General features: G+C 43.7%; 1 protein-coding gene across 3 annotated transcripts in view; it reads right to left on the bottom strand.

Moving 5' to 3' along the window:
• The window catches only part of LOC147903741 (protein PHOSPHATE STARVATION RESPONSE 2-like), a 44769-nt gene that overhangs the window by 12420 nt on the left and 14847 nt on the right, over window positions 1-17502 (bottom strand). For all 3 annotated transcript variants that reach the window (XM_087400982.1, XM_087400990.1, XM_087400998.1), the window contains exons 4-7: window positions 7370-7446; window positions 7202-7244; window positions 6942-6999; window positions 6710-6779 (exon numbers count right to left, since the gene is read on the bottom strand). In XM_087400982.1, the coding sequence (XP_087257108.1) occupies window positions 6710-6779; window positions 6942-6999; window positions 7202-7244; window positions 7370-7446 (248 nt within the window). The remainder of the gene's footprint in view (window positions 1-6709; window positions 6780-6941; window positions 7000-7201; window positions 7245-7369; window positions 7447-17502) is intronic.

Below are 17502 nucleotides of genomic sequence, written 5' to 3'. Positions count from 1 at the left end.
CAATATCTTGGTTGGCAGACATCTTTGGGATTATGTCAATGGAGATGAAGCAAGACCAGATACAGTGGCTCCACATGTCACTCCTACAGCTGGAGGCAGGGGTAGAGGTCAAAATGCAGCACAAGTAGTCGGAGCTGTCGCTCCGAGAGCTCCCACAGCAGAGCAGAAAAGATGGGACTCTAGAGATGCACAAGCTCTTTCAGTGATGTCTCTCTCTATCAAGAGGTTCATTATACCTCACATTCGGTCATGCAAGACATCAAAGGCAACTTGGGAGATACTAGAGAGTATGTTTGCAGCAAGAAATGATGCTAGAGTTTCCTTTCTGAAGGGAGAGCTTTCCCATACGTGATTCCATGAATTCTCACCTCACAAAGCTTCAGGACTTGAGGGAACAATTGCTGAATATTAATGAAGTCATTCCGGATTCAAAGATGATTACCACCACTCTGAATTCTCTTCCTGAGTCCTATCTCGATTTTCACACCTCACTAAATTAGTCATTGAGGGGGGGCAGCAATCCTCTCTCTTTTCACGAGTTGACAGGACTTCTGTTACAGGAGGAGCAGACATGAAGAAATATGGCAATCCGGGCTGGCAAGCATGCCATGCTTTCCAAGTTCAAGCCCAAGGAAAAAGGACAGCAAAAGCAACATGCCAATCAACCCACACATCAGCATAAAGCTGATTCAGGACAGCCCTCTTATAAGGCTAAGGGTGATGCAGATAAGCAGAAAAAGAAGGGCATTTGTCACTATTGCAAGAAGCCACGTCATTATATTGGAAAATGCAAGAAGCGCATAGCTAAAGAGAAGAAAAGAGATTCAGGTATGGTTGTGTCAGATGCATCATCTCCTCACTCTCATGATGGGGGAGATGTTGCAGCCAACTTTGTGAAAGAGCACTATGCCTTTCTATCTTGCACTTCAGATTTTCCAGTGGGTAGTTCAGATGCTACATCCACTAATGATGATGACCCTTATGCTTTTTTGACTTGCAACTATGATCCTTCAAAGGATGCATGCTCTCTCAATGTCAATGAGACACTGAATACTTGGTATTTTGACAGCGGTGCTTCAAAGCACATCACTTCCAAGAAGAGCCTTTTTGTATCTCTGCATCCACCACCTTCTAAAAAGAAGGTGACTTGTGCAAATAATTCTTCTTATTCAGTGTGTGGAGTGGGAGACCTTATTCTCACATCCACTAATGGCACAGATTTCAGAATTTCAGATGTTCTCTATGTGCAGGCATAAAGAAGAATTTGCTTTCAGTGTCCTCTCTTAATAGAGGAGGATTTCAAGTTGTATTTGATGATGATAAGTACGCAGTCAGAGACAAAGAGAATGACTATGCTTTGATGTTGTCTGGCACTTTGTATTAGGGTCTTTTTCACCTTGATTTATATGAAAAAAGATCCGATCATGCATTATCAGTAAGCACTCCCACTGCTGCGATGCAAAATGCGGAGTTATGGCATGCCAAGTATGGGCACATGAGCTATGGCAGCTTAATGACACTTCAGAGGCATGATATGGTTGATGCCTTGTCTTCTTTAGAGTCACCTCCTCCTCATGCATGTGAAGGTCGCATCCTTGATAAGATGCATAGACTTCCTTTCAAGAAGAATGGTGCAGTGAAAGCTACACGAAAATTACAGCTTATTCACAATGATGTCTGCGGTCCCATGAGGACATCTGCTTTTGGGGGTTATCTTTATTTTGTTACATTCATAGATGACTTCACCAACTACACTTGGGTCTATGGTCTCAAGGCAAAATCAGAAGTATTTATGCATTTCAAACACTTTGTGGCTATGAAGTAGTCGGAGCTGCTGCTCCAAGAGCTCCCACAGCAAAGCAGAAAAGATGGGACTCTAGAGATGCACAAGCTCTTTCAGTGATGTCTCTCTCTATCAAGAGGTTCATTATACCTCACATTCGGTCATTCAAGACATCAAAGGCAACTTGGGAGATACTAGAGAGTATGTTTGCAGCAAGAAATGATGCCAGAGTTCCCTTTCTGAAGGGAGAGCTTTCCCATACGTGATTCCATGAATTCTCACCTCACAAAGCTTCAGGACTTGAGGGAACAATTGCTGAATATTGATGAAGTCATTCCGGATTCAAAGATGATTACCACCACTCTGAATTCTCTTTCTGAGTCCTATCTCGATTTTCACACCTCACTAAATTTGTCATTGAGGGGGGGCAGCAATCCTCTCTCTTTTCACGAGTTGATAGGACTTCTGTTACAGGAGGAGCAGACATGAAGAAATATGGCAACCCGCGCTCGCAAGCATGCCATGCTTTCCAAGTTCAAGCCCAAGGGAAAAGGACAGCAAAAGCAACATGCCAATCAACCAACACATCAGCATAAAGCCGATTCAGGACAGCCCTCTTATAAGGCTAAGGGTGATGCAGATAAACAGAAAAAGAAGGGCATTTGTCACTATTGCAAGAAGCCACGTCATTATATTGGAAAATGCAAGAAGCGCATAGCTAAAGAGAAGAAAAGAGATTCAGGTATGGTTGTGTCAGATGTATCATCTCCTCATTCTCATGATGGGGGAGATGTTGTAGCCAACTTTGTGGAAGAGCACTATGCCTTTCTATCTTGCACTTCAGATTTTTCAGTGGGTAGTTCAAATGCTACATCCACTAATGATGATGACCCTTATGCTTTTTTGACTTGCAACTATGATCCTTCAAAGGATGCATGCTCTCTCAATGTCAATGAGACACTGAATACTTGGTATTTTGACAACGGTGCTTCAAAGCACATCACTTCCAAGAAGAGCCTTTTTGTATCTCTGCATCCACCACCTTCTAAAAAGAAGGTGACTTGTGCAAATAATTCTTCTTATTCAGTGTGTGGAGTGGGAGACCTTATTCTCACATCCACTAATGGCACTAATTTCAGAATTTCAGATGTTCTCTATGTGCAGGCATAAAGAAGAATTTGCTTTCAGTGTCCTCTCTTAATAGAGAAGGATTTCAGGTTGTATTTGATGATGATAAGTGCGCAGTCAGAGACAAAGAGAATGACTCTGCTTTGATGTTGTCTGGCACTTTGTATTAGGGTCTTTTTCAGCTTGATTTATATGAAAAAAGATCCGATCATGCATTATCAGTAAGCACTCCCACTGCTGCGATGCAAAATGCGGAGTTATGGCATGCCAAGTATGGACACATGAGCTATGGCAGCTTAATGACACTTCAGAGGCATGATATGGTTGATGCCTTGCCTTCTTTAGAGTCACCTCCTCCTCATGCATGTGAAGGTCGCATCCTTGGTAAGATGCATAGACTTCCTTTCAAGAAGGATGGTGCAGTGAAAGCTACACGAAAATTACAACTTATTCACAGTGATGTCTGCGGTCCCATGAGGACACCTGCTTTTGGGGGTTATCTTTATTTTGTTACATTCATACATGACTTCACCAACTATACTTGGGTCTATGGTCTCAAGGCAAAATCAGAAGTGTTTATGCATTTCAAACACTTTGTGGCTATGGTTGAGAATGAGACAAGACTCAAGGTGCAGACACTTCGCACAGATCGAGGGGGAGAGTATATATCTCATGAATTATAGGCATTTTTGAAGGAGAAAGCTATCGTGCATCAGCTTACAGTGAGGCTTACACCTCAACAGAATGGCAAAGCTGAGCGGAAGAATCACACTGCTATGGAGATGAATAGATGCATGCTTACAAGTAAGAAGTTGCCTCACAGGTTTTGGCTTGAAGGCCTCATGTGTGCAAACTATATTTTGAATCGGGCTCCTACAAAGGCTTTAAAAACAATCACTCACTATGAGGCATGGCATGGGAGAAAGCCTTCAATGGACCATTTCAAAGTTTTTGGTTGTGTTGCATATACCCACGTGCCTGTGGAGTTTCGACACAAGTTGTCAGATAAGGCACTTAAATGCATTTGTGGGGTATAGTTCACAAAGCAAAGGCTATCGTCTCTACAATCCTGCTTCATGCAAAATTTTTGTTAGTAGAGATGTTATATTCTCTGAAAATTCAGCACATACACATGCTGAATTCAGATTCCAGCTTCTTCAGATGATGTGTTTGAGGGGATGCTTCCTATAGCATTTGGTTCCCCAACTGAGGTTCATGCTAGAAATCAGAATTTACAGCAACCTTCTCCCGATCCACATGCCCCGATTCAACCACCGGCTGATTTTGTACCTCCACAAGGTGTGGATGAAGTTGTCAGGAGAGAGATTCAAGAGAGACACGCAGCCAAAACAGTCCCGAATTGGTTGCTACAGACTCTCAGGGAGAGTAGGCTTGAGGCCCCATTGCCTGGCAGGACTCGTAGTGCAATAGGCCACGCAAAGCGAGCTCTTTCTGTTGAGACAACTTATGCAAGGACTCTTCCTGATGAAGAGGAGCCTGACTCTTGTGAAGAAGCAAAGGATAATGTGCATTGGATGCATGCCATGCACAATGAGTTGCAGTCCATAGAAAAAAATCAGACTTGGGATGTTGTGGATTTGCCACTAGGTAAACATGCCATTGGTACGAAGTGGGTTTTCAAGATAAAAAGGAAGCCACATGGGTCTATTGACAAGTACAAGGCAAGGCTGGTTGCCAAAGGCTATGCACAAAAGAAGGGCATAGATTATAAGGAGACTTTTGCTCCTACATCCCGGATGACCACTATACGATCAGTTATGGCAATGGCTGCAAATTTTGTGTGGAATGTCCATCAATTGGACATAAAAACATCTTTCCTTAATGGGGACTTGCAGGAAGAGGTTTATGTCAAACAACCTCCTGGATTTGAACTTTCTGGCAATGCACTTCAGGTTTGCAAGCTTAACAAAGCTTTATATAGACTGAAACAAGCCCCACGTGCATGGTATGCCAAGATAGATGCATTCCTGGCAAGTAAGGGATTACATAATAGTCCCACGGAAAGCACCCTCTACATCAAGAAGAATGGGGGGGATATTTTGATCATCATTCTTTATGTAGCTGACACGCTGCTCACAGGGTCAAATGAGGATATAATTGCAGATTTTAAAGCTGAGTTGAAAGATGAATTTGACATGACAAATTTGGGCATGTTAAATTTTTATTTGGGGATCCAGTTTATACAAGACAAGCGTGGCATCGTTATGTCTCAATCCAAGTATGTGCGGAAGCTCTTGGATAGGTTCAACATGCATGATTGTAAGCCTATTGCCACTCCCATGGAGCCGGGGGCTGAAGCTTACTATGTATAATGCAGGTGAATCAGTGGATGTCACACTTTACAGCCACGTTGTTGGATGCCTCATCTACTTGTGCAATACACAGCCCAATATTCAGTATGCAGTATCTCAGGTGAGCAGATATATGCACAACCCAAAGACAACACATTGACCAACCCAAAGACAACACATTGGCGCAAGCTGTAAAACGCATCTTCCGTTATTTGCAAGGCACAAAGTCTTATGGCTTGATGCTTCCCAGGTGGGGTGCCTTACAGATGCATGCTTACAGTGATTCAGATTGGGCTGGAGACTATGATACCAGGCAGTCCACTAGTGGTAATTGTTTCTTTTTGGGCAACGCTTGCATTTCTTGGCTGAGCAAGAAGCAATCTACAGTGGCTACTTCCTCATGTGAAGCTGAGTACAAGGCAGCTTTCACAGCGACAGTTGAGTCTGTTTGGCTGCAACGTTTGTTCACTCATATTGAAGGGTCCTTCTCCAATTCTCACTGATAGTCAGAGTGCTATAGCAACGGCAAAGAATCCTATGTTTCATGCTCGCATGAAGCACATTGAGATTCATTATCATTATGTCAGAGAGAAGTTGCATGCAGGGGAGATCAGTATGATCTATGTGTCAATACATGACAATGTTGCAAAATCTTCACAAAAGCACTTCCACGTGAGAAGTTTGAGGCATTTCGCAATGCCCTAAACTTATCTCCTTTTGGTGATTGATCACTACCTTGTACACCACATTGGCACTGCGGGGAGTGTTAGAATTATTATTATATTCTAGGCAGTGGCCAATGTAATGTAATAAGTGGGTTAGGGGCACTTTTCCCTCTTAGAGGTTTTTTCCCCTAAGCACGGTCTAATCTCTAACTACGGTTAGTGATTAGATAGGATTTTGTCACTTAGACAAAACCCTCATCTCTTTCATTGTACTTCACTTCAGTTCAGTACACTTTGGGGAGTGAACTACGTTCAGCTCACTCTCTCCATTTTGCTCACTCTTGCTCTTGCTTCCCGTTTTCTCACAATCCAAGCTGAGACTAGAGCATTAGCCCTTTATATAGGAGGCATAAATGAAGACTATGGTTACGCAGTAAAACCACCACCACATGTTGGAATATAAGGGTTAGTAAGTAGGCCCATGTTGGACCTTCAAAATCTAAGTGTTTAATCCACAAAAGGAAACCTCATGGCACGGCCCAGCATACCCTGTTAACCTTCCTCTAGAATACTCAGTGCTAGTCACCAAGCCGCTCAAACAGTAATGATCGATCAAAAGCACGAGTAGATAGAATATGCTCACGTTCCATCCCTTAACATATGTGCATAAAAGACTAGACTCTTTTTGCAGATCTTTCATTGAGCAAAGACTAATTTCAGAGTTCAATTCAAAGAAATTCAGAGCCCACCCTGCTGGCCAATGTTAACCAAAATGTCTTCCACTCAAATGCACAAGTAATTAGAAAGAAGATCGAGGGCACCTCAAGCTGCTCATGCAGTCGCTTTTGCACTTCCATCTGCATTCGTAGAGCTTCCGTTATCTGAAGTCCACTGCCCAAAGAAACTTTTCACTTAGAAACTAATTATTGACATCGAATCCAATGGCAACAAAGAAGGGAAGAGGAAGAATGGAAATACAGAACAAACCACCCAAAAAAACCCTTCAATTGGCATGCATCATGTGGAAATTTTGGTATACTAGAAACCACTCACGATGCCGCATCCAGATTAGATAGGATGTCTACAGCGTTTGCTTTATCCGACTTCCCACCTATAAGAAACACCAAGATCAGATTAGACCATTCAGGAATCACGACACCAGCCTCCAAGTTCCCCTTTGAAAAGATATTTCTCCACAGCAAAAGAGCTGGCAATTGATACTTGGAAAACCAAAAGAACAAGAAGGCATGGGTATACAAAATTGTGGCCTTTCCACTATTCTTATAACTGAGAGCAAAAGATTGAGAACTTGCCATCCACAGCAGAATCAGGAATATACTTAGCGAGCCTGTATTTCTGGAACAAAAGCATGCCATTTCAAAAATATAAATGCCGCCTTCTCAAAGGATTGACATTAAAATAATTCAACAGCTTTGAATATCAAACTTTCCTAATATTGCTGTAATTTCTAAAAACAATACCTGTAAGTGGCTCTTAACATGGTATATGGTGAGACCTTGGACGCCCATAGCTCTTAAGACACCTTTTGGAGTGGCTCCTGTTGCATACAAGAAATCTTGCATTAGTACGCAAAAGGTTTCAAATTCTTCCTGGAAACAAAAAATAAAAAATAATAATAATAAACGCTATTTTGAGTACTCATTCGCATGGTTAACACATATAACAGTGGTTTAAACCAGCCAAGCTTGGACACACCTTGCTATCATAATATATCGGTCACTCTTTGCTATTTTGTGCAGCTCTATAATTTACTTGAAGAAAGTATACTGCTCTGAAGGATAGATGTGAGTGTTCAGTTTCCTTTTATTGAATTTCATCAATTTGCCATTAATATTGACCAATGCAATTCCTAGTTAAAATTTTTCAATTTTTTTAAAGTGTCCTTTTCTTCAAAAGACATTAACTCTAGGGGATTTTTACATGCCTTCCTGCACACGTTAAATAGCTTTCAAATCCTTTCATCATGTTAAATTTCTTTAATGTTAAATTTCTTTAATTGGTGGGCAATCCAACTAAGCACGATGTTTTGATTTGCCTTCTGTGACTTTTCATGGACATTCTTAGATTTGGTTTCCTGATTTACCTTGTGTCCTTTTACCATTAAGCTATACAACACCTTGCAAACCTTCATATGACTAGGACATATCTAATCTTACAACTTCAGAAATTGCTTTGAAAACAAACGTAAGAAACACGCACACAAGTCAAGAAGAACAAAAGAAAGCATGTGGAAGTTACCAGTGGTCCATGGCAGAATCCTAGTTTGATTGATTCTAGGTTCGCACATGCTCAAGAAATCCATTCTTGACAATGTGTAGGCTACGATCGTGAGGCCTCTCATAGCTCCATCCCTCCGCCTTGCACTACCCATCCCTGCCCCCTCCACTTCCTCCCTTGCCCCTGCCTTCCTCCCCTTGCTACTGTCTGACCCGTCTCAGCCACCCCCCTCTTCACGTCACCCCCACACTGCCCCTTCCCTTGCCTCTCCATGCTGCCTTCCTCCCTTCTCCCATCCACTCCTGCTGCTCCCCTCTCCTTGTGCAGCTTATCTCAGCTTATATGACACTCCAACACCACCCATGCTGCTTATTTGTCAGGGAAATACCAATCTTTGAGTGCATGGTGGGTCTTACTCCTACCCATAGAAAGTATGAGACTGATCTCAGCCCAGACAAGCTCAAGAGGGCAGCCATACTCATGACATCACTATCTATGAGTTCTCCTTCTCTAGCTTGTTCTCTAGAGACCGTTCAATCCCTACTCCAATGCACTCTAGTGTACTTAGTCTTTTTACAACGTATCCACACCGAGGAAACAAAGACTAAGGCACCACATCCCGTGCTTTCTACTCGTGACTCTTTGCCATAGCTGGCTCCTTGTGTTTGTCTACGCACGGACATAACATGGATAGTGTGGAGGTCAAGTTAACCTAGGGTCATGTAACCTAGCCCTGAGACACCCTATGCCTAAACGATTGTGAGCCTTGGTTTATTTGGGGCATTCTTAGGGGTGGGGCCTCCTAAGAATAACCAGCTAGGATGGAGCCCGTCCTATCCTATGCCTCTCTAAAGATATCCATGCGTAGATGGTGCTACATAATATGGGACATGTAGCCGTACTTGGGAGAGCGTGTTGTCCCGAGTTGCCTAACCTCTAGCTCATGGGTGATCCTTGTGAGGATCTATGATTGGGTGGTGATGCACTAGCTGTAGAAAAGGAGGTAGGGCAGATTTGGGGGAGGAGGATAGACTAGCAGAAGAGGGAGAGAGATAGGGGGAAGAAGGGAGGAGAAGGGGTAGGAGACAAAGATAGGAGGGAAAGGGGGTAGAGGGAGAGGAAGAGGGAGAGAAGGAGTGATGGGAAGAGAGATAGGGAGAGAGAGTGTGGGCAGGACGTAGGAGGAAGGAGGTCGGAGTAGATAGGATTAGATGTCACATCAAAAGGTACATAGTAAGGGGTGGATGGGGACTTATATAGTCCCTCCACATTTTCCACCTAAAGGACCTCTAGCTTGGCCCTTTTTCCCCTTCATTACAGCCATCCCTTCCCATAGAATTTTGCCCTCAAAATTCCACAGCATGGCTGTCCAAGAGTGCAGCAAACAGCAACTACTAACCACTCCAGTAGGAGACAGGGGTGGTCCTGGACAATGCTTTCTAGCTACCATGAAGTTTCATCCTCAGGGAGTCCCCACCACTTGATAAGATACTCTACGTAGGCCTTGTTTCGGAGTACATGGTCTATGAAACCCACGATGCACTCCGGAACATAGGGGATGTGTGTCACGGGGACGTGAATTTTGTAAGCAAATAAGTTATGACTAAGTTTGTAACCAGTTTGGCCATGGGGGACTGGCCTAGAGGAGCGGTGAGTTCTTGAAAACCCCTAGTGTTAACATCTAATTGGACACACTGGCTAGACCTAAGTGTTAGAATCAAGGCATGGCATCACTTTGACCTCGCGGAGGGGTGCGACGGAGCTAGGAAGTTTGCCCTCACATAGATTCCCAAGTTTCATGTGGGAAGAGGGGTTAAAAAGGATTAAAAGGTTGCCCCCTAGACAGTACCAATGTTTGTCATTGGTTAGTGGGGTTAGAGCCTTTAAAAGTTGCCCCTAGGAAACCAACATTTCCTTGGTACAAGGGTTAGGGACATTAATGTGCCACCGGTCAGGCATACAGCCCATCACCTCCACTTTTAGCATAGCTGGCGTCCAGTTCTAGAACCTGTTCTAGAATTCGCCATCTCCTCCTCCTTCTAGCTGCGCCAAACCTTCTTCAAGTGGCTGGTTGCTTTTTCATTGCTGGTTTTCTCTGTTTCCTTGCTCTCCAGCCTTGTTGCTTCAGTCCAAGCCTGGGAGCACCATCTGCAAATCACCAGAGCCTTTCCTGGCGCTGATCTGCTGCTGTATGACGGATTTTTCAGCCTGTACAGACTGACAAACAGTTCGTACGGACTGTACGGACTCTTTCCAAGCTGCGGGGATTGTGTATGGACTGTACGTACATCCTGTACGGACCCTAATGCAGGCGTCCTGTGCTTGCACGCAGCGAATTAGGGTTTCTGTTTGCAAAACTCTGTTCTGAGGTCTTTGCCGGGGTTCTGGATACCGCAGGAACCTGTTCTAGTGTGGGGCAAGTGTTTTTGGTTGCAGCCCGTGCTGTAGGCACCATAGTTGCCAGCCGAAACGGAAACGGAAGAACGGAGTTTCCAGCTCCCGCCGAAACGGAAACGGAAGAAACGGCAATATGATACAATTTATGTATAAAAATTTATTTTTTATACATAATATAATTATCAATAGAGTGCAAATCATACATAATACAATTATCTGTACTTGAAGCATCATGCATGCTTCTATGATTCTAAATTCCTATGATGATTGATCTATCTCGTATCATCTATTATCCATGAATGATGCTTCAACAATCAACATGTGTCATGAACTAAGTTCTAAGTTCCAAGTTCCAAGTTCTAACAAGTTTGAAGTTATCACAATCCGAAGTTTGAAAGGGAGGATGGAGAGGTGAGAGGGAGGATGGAGAGGTGAGAAAGGATGGAGAGGTAGAAGAAGGATGGGGAGGTGAAAGAGGATGGAGAGGTAGAAAGAGTCGGAGGAGGAGGATGAGAGGTAGAAGGAGGATGGAGAGGTAAGAGACGAGAGATAGTGGAGGGATGGAGAGCAGGCTGAGGATGGAGAGCAACTGCCAGCCTGCAGGATGGAGAGGATGGAGAGCAAGCTGCAGCTTGTAGGGTGGAGAGCAACCTACTGAATGGAGGGATGGAGAGGAGAGCAGGCTGTGGGTGCCAAGGCCCAGGAATCAAAGATGGAGAGGCTGGAGAGCAGCAGGATGGAGAGCAGCAGCACAGGAGCTGGCGGAAACGACGACATGAGGCGACGAATCGGCGAAAAATGTTTTAATCAAAAGAGGGCAAAATCAATTTAATCAAAAGAGAGCCAACCGCCCCCAACAACCTTTACACAAAAACACCCAACAGACAAACCGACATCCATCCAAAAAAAAAAAGAGGAGGGTATTACGAAACGGCATTTCACTGTTTCCGTTTCGCTGTTTCCGTTTCCTGGCAAGAAACGGCCGTTTCGTGCAACTATGGTGGGCGCGCAATCTCGGATTTCCAGGCCAGTTTCTCTTTGTTTTCACTTTGAGAATTATTTTTAGTTTCTCTATTTGAGATTCTCTACGGGATTCTCTGGGTCTCTTGCAATCACCCAGTTGCAGAGGGTGAACCCAGGTTGATACCGGTTATTGAGGTCAGAGGATACCTATGCCTTGCTCTAGCAATTGGGATGCACAGTTTGCCAGTTCGATGCAGAGTGTGCCTAGTGGGGCCGGTGAACAGTGATAGCCAATGGGATCAGTTCAGGGTGCACCCTCGTTGTAATTTCACTATTACTTTTCACTAAAGAAGAATAAAGACATACCGCAAGGGGCGCCAAGTAATTTGGGACCAATCGATGTCACTGTGTGATCATTGAGCAAGGGCATTCTAGCCTCACCTGTATTATCTTTTATGCTATTTGATGTGGGTGCTAAGCGGCTGTAATTGATAGTGTGATTAGAGATAGTTTTGGTTTACTGCCCTTTGGGGTTCTGAAGGCCAGTTACAGTGGTTCCGTTGCCGAGACCACTCTCTCTTTCTACAGAAGGTGGGCCCTGGTAGCTTTGGGTGAAGAGAAGTGGTTATTGCATCCGTATTACAGCCACGATGTCACACCGTGAGCGGTCAGAGACTCTCCACGCAAGAGGAAACAGAGTTGTCAAATGGCCACGAGGAAGAGCCTTTTGCCAGTGGTGATGATGCACCTGATGCGGGACAGCATGTTACCCTTGAGCCTATGCATGCAGCCTCTCAAAATGAGGAGCCTGATGAGTCAGATGATGCAGAGGCCAAAGCTCTCCATTAAGCGCCAGTGGCAGGTACCATGGAAGCCTTGAATTTGCTCACACAAAACCTTGCAGAAATTCTGCAAGCACCTCCCAAAAGCAAGCGGGCAGCGAAGAAAAAGAAGACTCAAAGACATGTATCTTTCAGTGGACAGCCACCAGAGATGCCTTTGCATGGATCTGGGATGGGAAATGCCCAGCAGCCCACAAATTTGCAGCAAAATCCCTCGCAAGGGAATAGTTTTCAGTTTGTGCATCAAGGACAGCAGCCCTACCCCCAGCCTGTGATGCAACCAGGTTATTTTGGCAGTGGATCAGTTTTCCAGGCCATGGTGGGACAGCCCATGGTAGGAATGGTATGCCAAGCCCTCAAAATGTTTCATTTCCGCCAGGCATGCGGCCGGTACAGCAGCCTATGATGGGAGGCATGATGCAGCCCGAGAATGCAAATGTAATGTATGCCAACATGGGGATGCAGCCCGGAATGCAAACAGGGATGCCTGGTATGCTGGATGGTTCCTTGGGACCCCCGCAGATGTCTAGTACGGGACCCGGCATGGGTAATCCCAGTATGGGAACTAAACTAATGTACCTGGAATAATGTAACCCCCATACTTGCAGCCACCAGTGTATGACAATCTGGCGCCTAAGGGAAAACTAAAGGACTTCAAAGAAGGTGGGGCAAGAGTCAAGTTTGAGACTTTCAGTGGGATGCAGGACCAGTTGAAAGCTTTGATGTATTTGCAACAGTTTGATGCTGCGTACACCGGAGGTAACTTCACTGAGAGCTCAAAAATCAGAAAAGCCACCACTTTCTTGAAAGGTAATGCCCTTCAGTGGTGGACTAATTTACTTTTGCAAGGAAGAGCTCCCGCGACATGGGTTGAGTTTAAGCAATTGTTTTCAGCGGCATGGCTGACCACCACGTTTGAAGTGAACATTATGACTCAATGGCATCAGCTTAGTGCAGAGGGTTGCAGAAATTTTGATGAATACAACAAGAAATTTTGAGATGCCTTGTTACCTATCAGCTCTTACCATCTAGTTCCCTTCTCTAAGCAGGTTGAGAAACACTACTGTGGATTGCCTAAAGAGATAAGAGATTATTGCACAAAAACACAGGTGACAAATCTGTCCCAACTTATAGAGAATGCAAATACAATATATGCTTTGATGCAGGGACGGATCAATGGGTTTAAAAACAGCTCGGGAAACAAAGGAAATGCCACATAAGATTTTAAAAAGGCTAAGCGGTTCGAAAAACCAGCAAAATCAGCCTTTGTTGCAGGCCAAAGGCGTGGACAGCCTTCGTCACAACCTCGGTTGTCTCCGGAGGAGAGGCAAGCACTGTTTGAAGCCCACAAGTGTTACATTTGCAAGCAGGAAGGCCATAGAGCCCATGAATGCCCACATCGGAAGAGGAAGTCTTTTGCAGAAGAAAAGCATGAGCATAAGGAGGAAAAGAAAGATGACACAAGGGGGGAAAAGCCAAAGCCGAGTGCTGGCATGTTGCCTGATGTTGTTGAAGGCATGCATGAATCGGAGAAAACGGAGTTATGCAAGACTTAGGGAAAGAGCAGGGATCAATCATGTCTTATTTTCTTTGATCCGGGTGCCCGAGCGAATTTCATTTCACATGAGCTCGCAGCAAAGTTGGGTATACATGCAGAAGATATGGGAGCTCAGTGTGAAGCAAACATGGCTAATCCGGAGTTGGTCACTCCTGTCACTCCGATCATCGGGAAGTTGCGGCTGCATATATTTAGAACTATGTGGACATAGAAGAGTTTTACATTATGCCACTACCTGAGTGTGACGTTTTGTTGGGGATGCCATGGTGTTATCGAGTTGGAGGTGTGCTTGACACCAGAAACAAGAAGCTGACACTTACTCATTGGGGCAAGACCCATGTTCTTGATGTAAAACATAAGCGAGGGTCAGTCCCTATTGTATCAACTTCTACTATTACAAATATAATGAAAAAGCATCTTTCAACTTACTTGATTTTTGCAAAAGAGGGCTCTTTGAGTGAGGAAAGTGCCACGGGGGCATGAAATTCTAAGTACTTTAATGTACTACAAGACTATGACAACTTTGGTTTTAAAAGTCCAAGCGTGGGCTTAATAATGTGTAATTAAACATGGCATGGTGCCTAGCACATAAGCGTAATTAATCCCTAGGCCCAAAGGCATTCCAAGGAATTAAAAGAGTGGTTGTTGGGAAATGATGATGTGGCGTTTTTAATGGGCCCCCTAGAGGGCCATGTACCTTCAGTGCCCCCCCTAGCGTTCTAGGTGGAACTAGTGCCTTCTACATGCTCCTTTACCATTCCTGGACCTTCCTGGGCCTTCTAAACTTCACGTGTGTGGTTTTGTCTCTTCATCTTCTCCCTTTGTTGAGATTTCGGACTGGTTTTTCAGCCTCCTTCAGCTGAATTCCGTTTTTCTTCATAACTCCTCACCCGTTTGGATTCCTCAACTTCCGTTTGGCCCGATGGCTTCCCCTCTGCCTCCCCTTTGCAGTGCTATGTTTTTCCCTCCGTGTGTTTGGTAGAACGTCCTTGACATTTACTTCCCTCAGACATCTTGAAAAGCTATTGATCTAAAGATCAGTGGATGCATTGGATGTTGTGATTAAGACTAGCAACAGTAGTGGAATCACTGGATGTTGCAAAGGAACGGGCTAGAGGATATTGGACCCTTAGAGTATGCCTCTGAGACTTCCATGATTAGTACAAGGAACAAAAGTTGCAAGGAGAAGGCTTGTGAGTTGCAAAGATTGCAAGGAGGAAGAAGGAGTGCAAGGGGTAAGCAAGAGAGGACGCAAGGCTTGCAAGAAGAGTGTCTTTAATTCTATTCACCGTAGTGGAGGGACGCAGGGCTTGTAGGATCCTAGAAGGCTTGCAAGGTGAAAGGATTGCAAGAAGAATGCTTGTGATGTGCAAAGGAATTTGAAGATGCATCTCTAATTCTACCCATTGCGGTGGAGAAAATTGGCATTCAATTACAACCATTGAGCTTGCATGATGACCACAAAAATTGGCTTAATTAGAGAAAATTGGTTAAAGTACATGGACACTTATAATAATGATGGTGGAAACCGGCCACCATGTTGGCACTATTGTGTAGTCTAATCTAGAGATTTCAAGTAGGAATTTTATTTGCTCAACCGATTGTCACAGTGGAGAAATTGGTCACTATGCTGGCTTTCAATAGGCTTAATTGGGACATGGACAATTATAATAATGATGGTGAAAATCGGCCACTATGTTGGCACTATTAGTTATTCCTAGTTAGTGATCACATGCATGACTTGTAACTATACCCACAACCAGAAATAACTAGTGAGCACTAGTTTTAGTCAAGACTCTTGAACTCTTGTAACTTATGTTATCTTCAACTTCACAGCACTAGTTTTACTTAGGAGAATTAGTTACCTATAACTTAACCAATTCTGTTATGTTTGCATGAATTCTAGTTAGCGTACATGTTCAATTACAACCATTATGTGGTCTAATGTAGATATTGAATTATAAAAATCCCTAAATTTTATACAATTACCGAGATTTTTTTATTTCAATCAAGAATTTTATATGCTCAACCGGTTTTCATGCTAGATAACTCTACCACCGTGTTAGCATTCAATAGGCTTAATTGGGACATGGACACTTAAAATAATGATAGTGGAAATTGACCACCATGGTAACACTACGAGTTCCTATTACTTAGTGATCACATGTGTAACCTTATGTTATCTTCAACTTCACAAACTTGGTTATGTAACATAACATAACGATAGTTGGAAAAAATGATGGAGCAGAGAGCACCAGATCTAGGAGGATTAAGTGGCATCCCTTGGAGTTCATTTAAGATTAAGTAGGATGACTTGGTTTCATTGCTTTTTAGGCACCAAGCTTGGAGCCAATTATATAGCCACCAAGCTCCTACAGCCACCTACCTTGCATGATGGGACAATCATTAGATCCACTACTACGGCCAGCAAAGTATGCGATGCGCTTCAAAGGGGGCTTGGGGTTTTTCCCTTTCCCCCCTTTAAAATGAAGCTCCGTGTAATACACCAAATCTAGTTCAAGGAAAGCGCATTGTCCCTATGAACAATTTCTTTGGTACGAAAGGATTGGTGAGAGGTGTAAGTTTTATGTTCCAAAGCTTAGCAAGAACCTCTTGTCAGTTGGGCAAAGATAGATCAGGTAAATGCATCATGGATGGCTACAATGAAGAAAGAAAAGCATACAAATTGTATGATCACATAAACCAAAAGGTCATAAACTCTAAATATGTCATATTTGATGAAGATTCAGAATGGAAAACATCAAATACACAAGAGATGGACACACCGATTACTCAATCACCTAGAGGAAAAGTTGATAAAGAAGAGAGAGAAGCAAAGTTGAGCACTTCTTTTGCTGGTCGAATTTGCAAAAGTGGCTTTTTTTAAACCTTTTTGCTTCTACAGCCTCTTGGGCCTCTCCTCTTGCAAAGCTACAGCTTTCTGTTGAATTTCGAGTGGTCCCACGTGCTGTTTGACTGGTTTTTCTCAGTTTTGGAGGACTTTCCGACGATGAAACCTCTCCAAAACCTTCTCAATGCATTCCTCTCAAAAGCACACTTCTTTTGAGCCCAAGAACTCCCACTTCTTCGCGATAGAAGTGCTTCTTTTCGTATTTTTCAGTGAAATTCTTGCTGGTCGGCTCTTGTAAATGCTCTTTCTTCATGCCTTTGCACTCCTCTTTGGCTGAGAATGCAATTGGGCATTGGCTACTATGTCCTCTTGGCGATTGAGGACTTGGTTCGAGTTTTCAGGGCTTGGTGAGTTGTGATTTTGCTACTGCAATTTCTTTTTGCCATAAGCTATTGGTTGGCCTCGTGTGCCGCCTCTTTCTTGGTTCACAGGTGCCCAAGCAATGCTACATGAGTCATTCTTTGGTTGGGTACTTTACTGATTTTATTTTGGAGCTTTGAAAAGCTTTGTGAATGCCATCTGGAAACCACTCAAAGAGAGTGCAGCTAGGGTGCAGTGTGATTGCATCTGGATAGCCAATGGAATTGCACTCGGAAAAGAGAATGCCTTTGGATTGAGCCTATGGGTTAAGTGCACTTATGTGATGATGTTCTATGCTTGAAAGCGTTGCGAAGGCTCAATGAATTGGGGCTGCATGCTCAGTTG

Source organism: Dipteris shenzhenensis, chromosome 3, assembly GCF_047967505.1.
Source record: "Dipteris shenzhenensis isolate YYH24624 ecotype China chromosome 3, Dip_SZ_1.0, whole genome shotgun sequence".
NCBI lineage: Eukaryota > Viridiplantae > Streptophyta > Polypodiopsida > Gleicheniales > Dipteridaceae > Dipteris > Dipteris shenzhenensis.
This window is presented reverse-complemented; position numbering and strand designations above follow the sequence as displayed.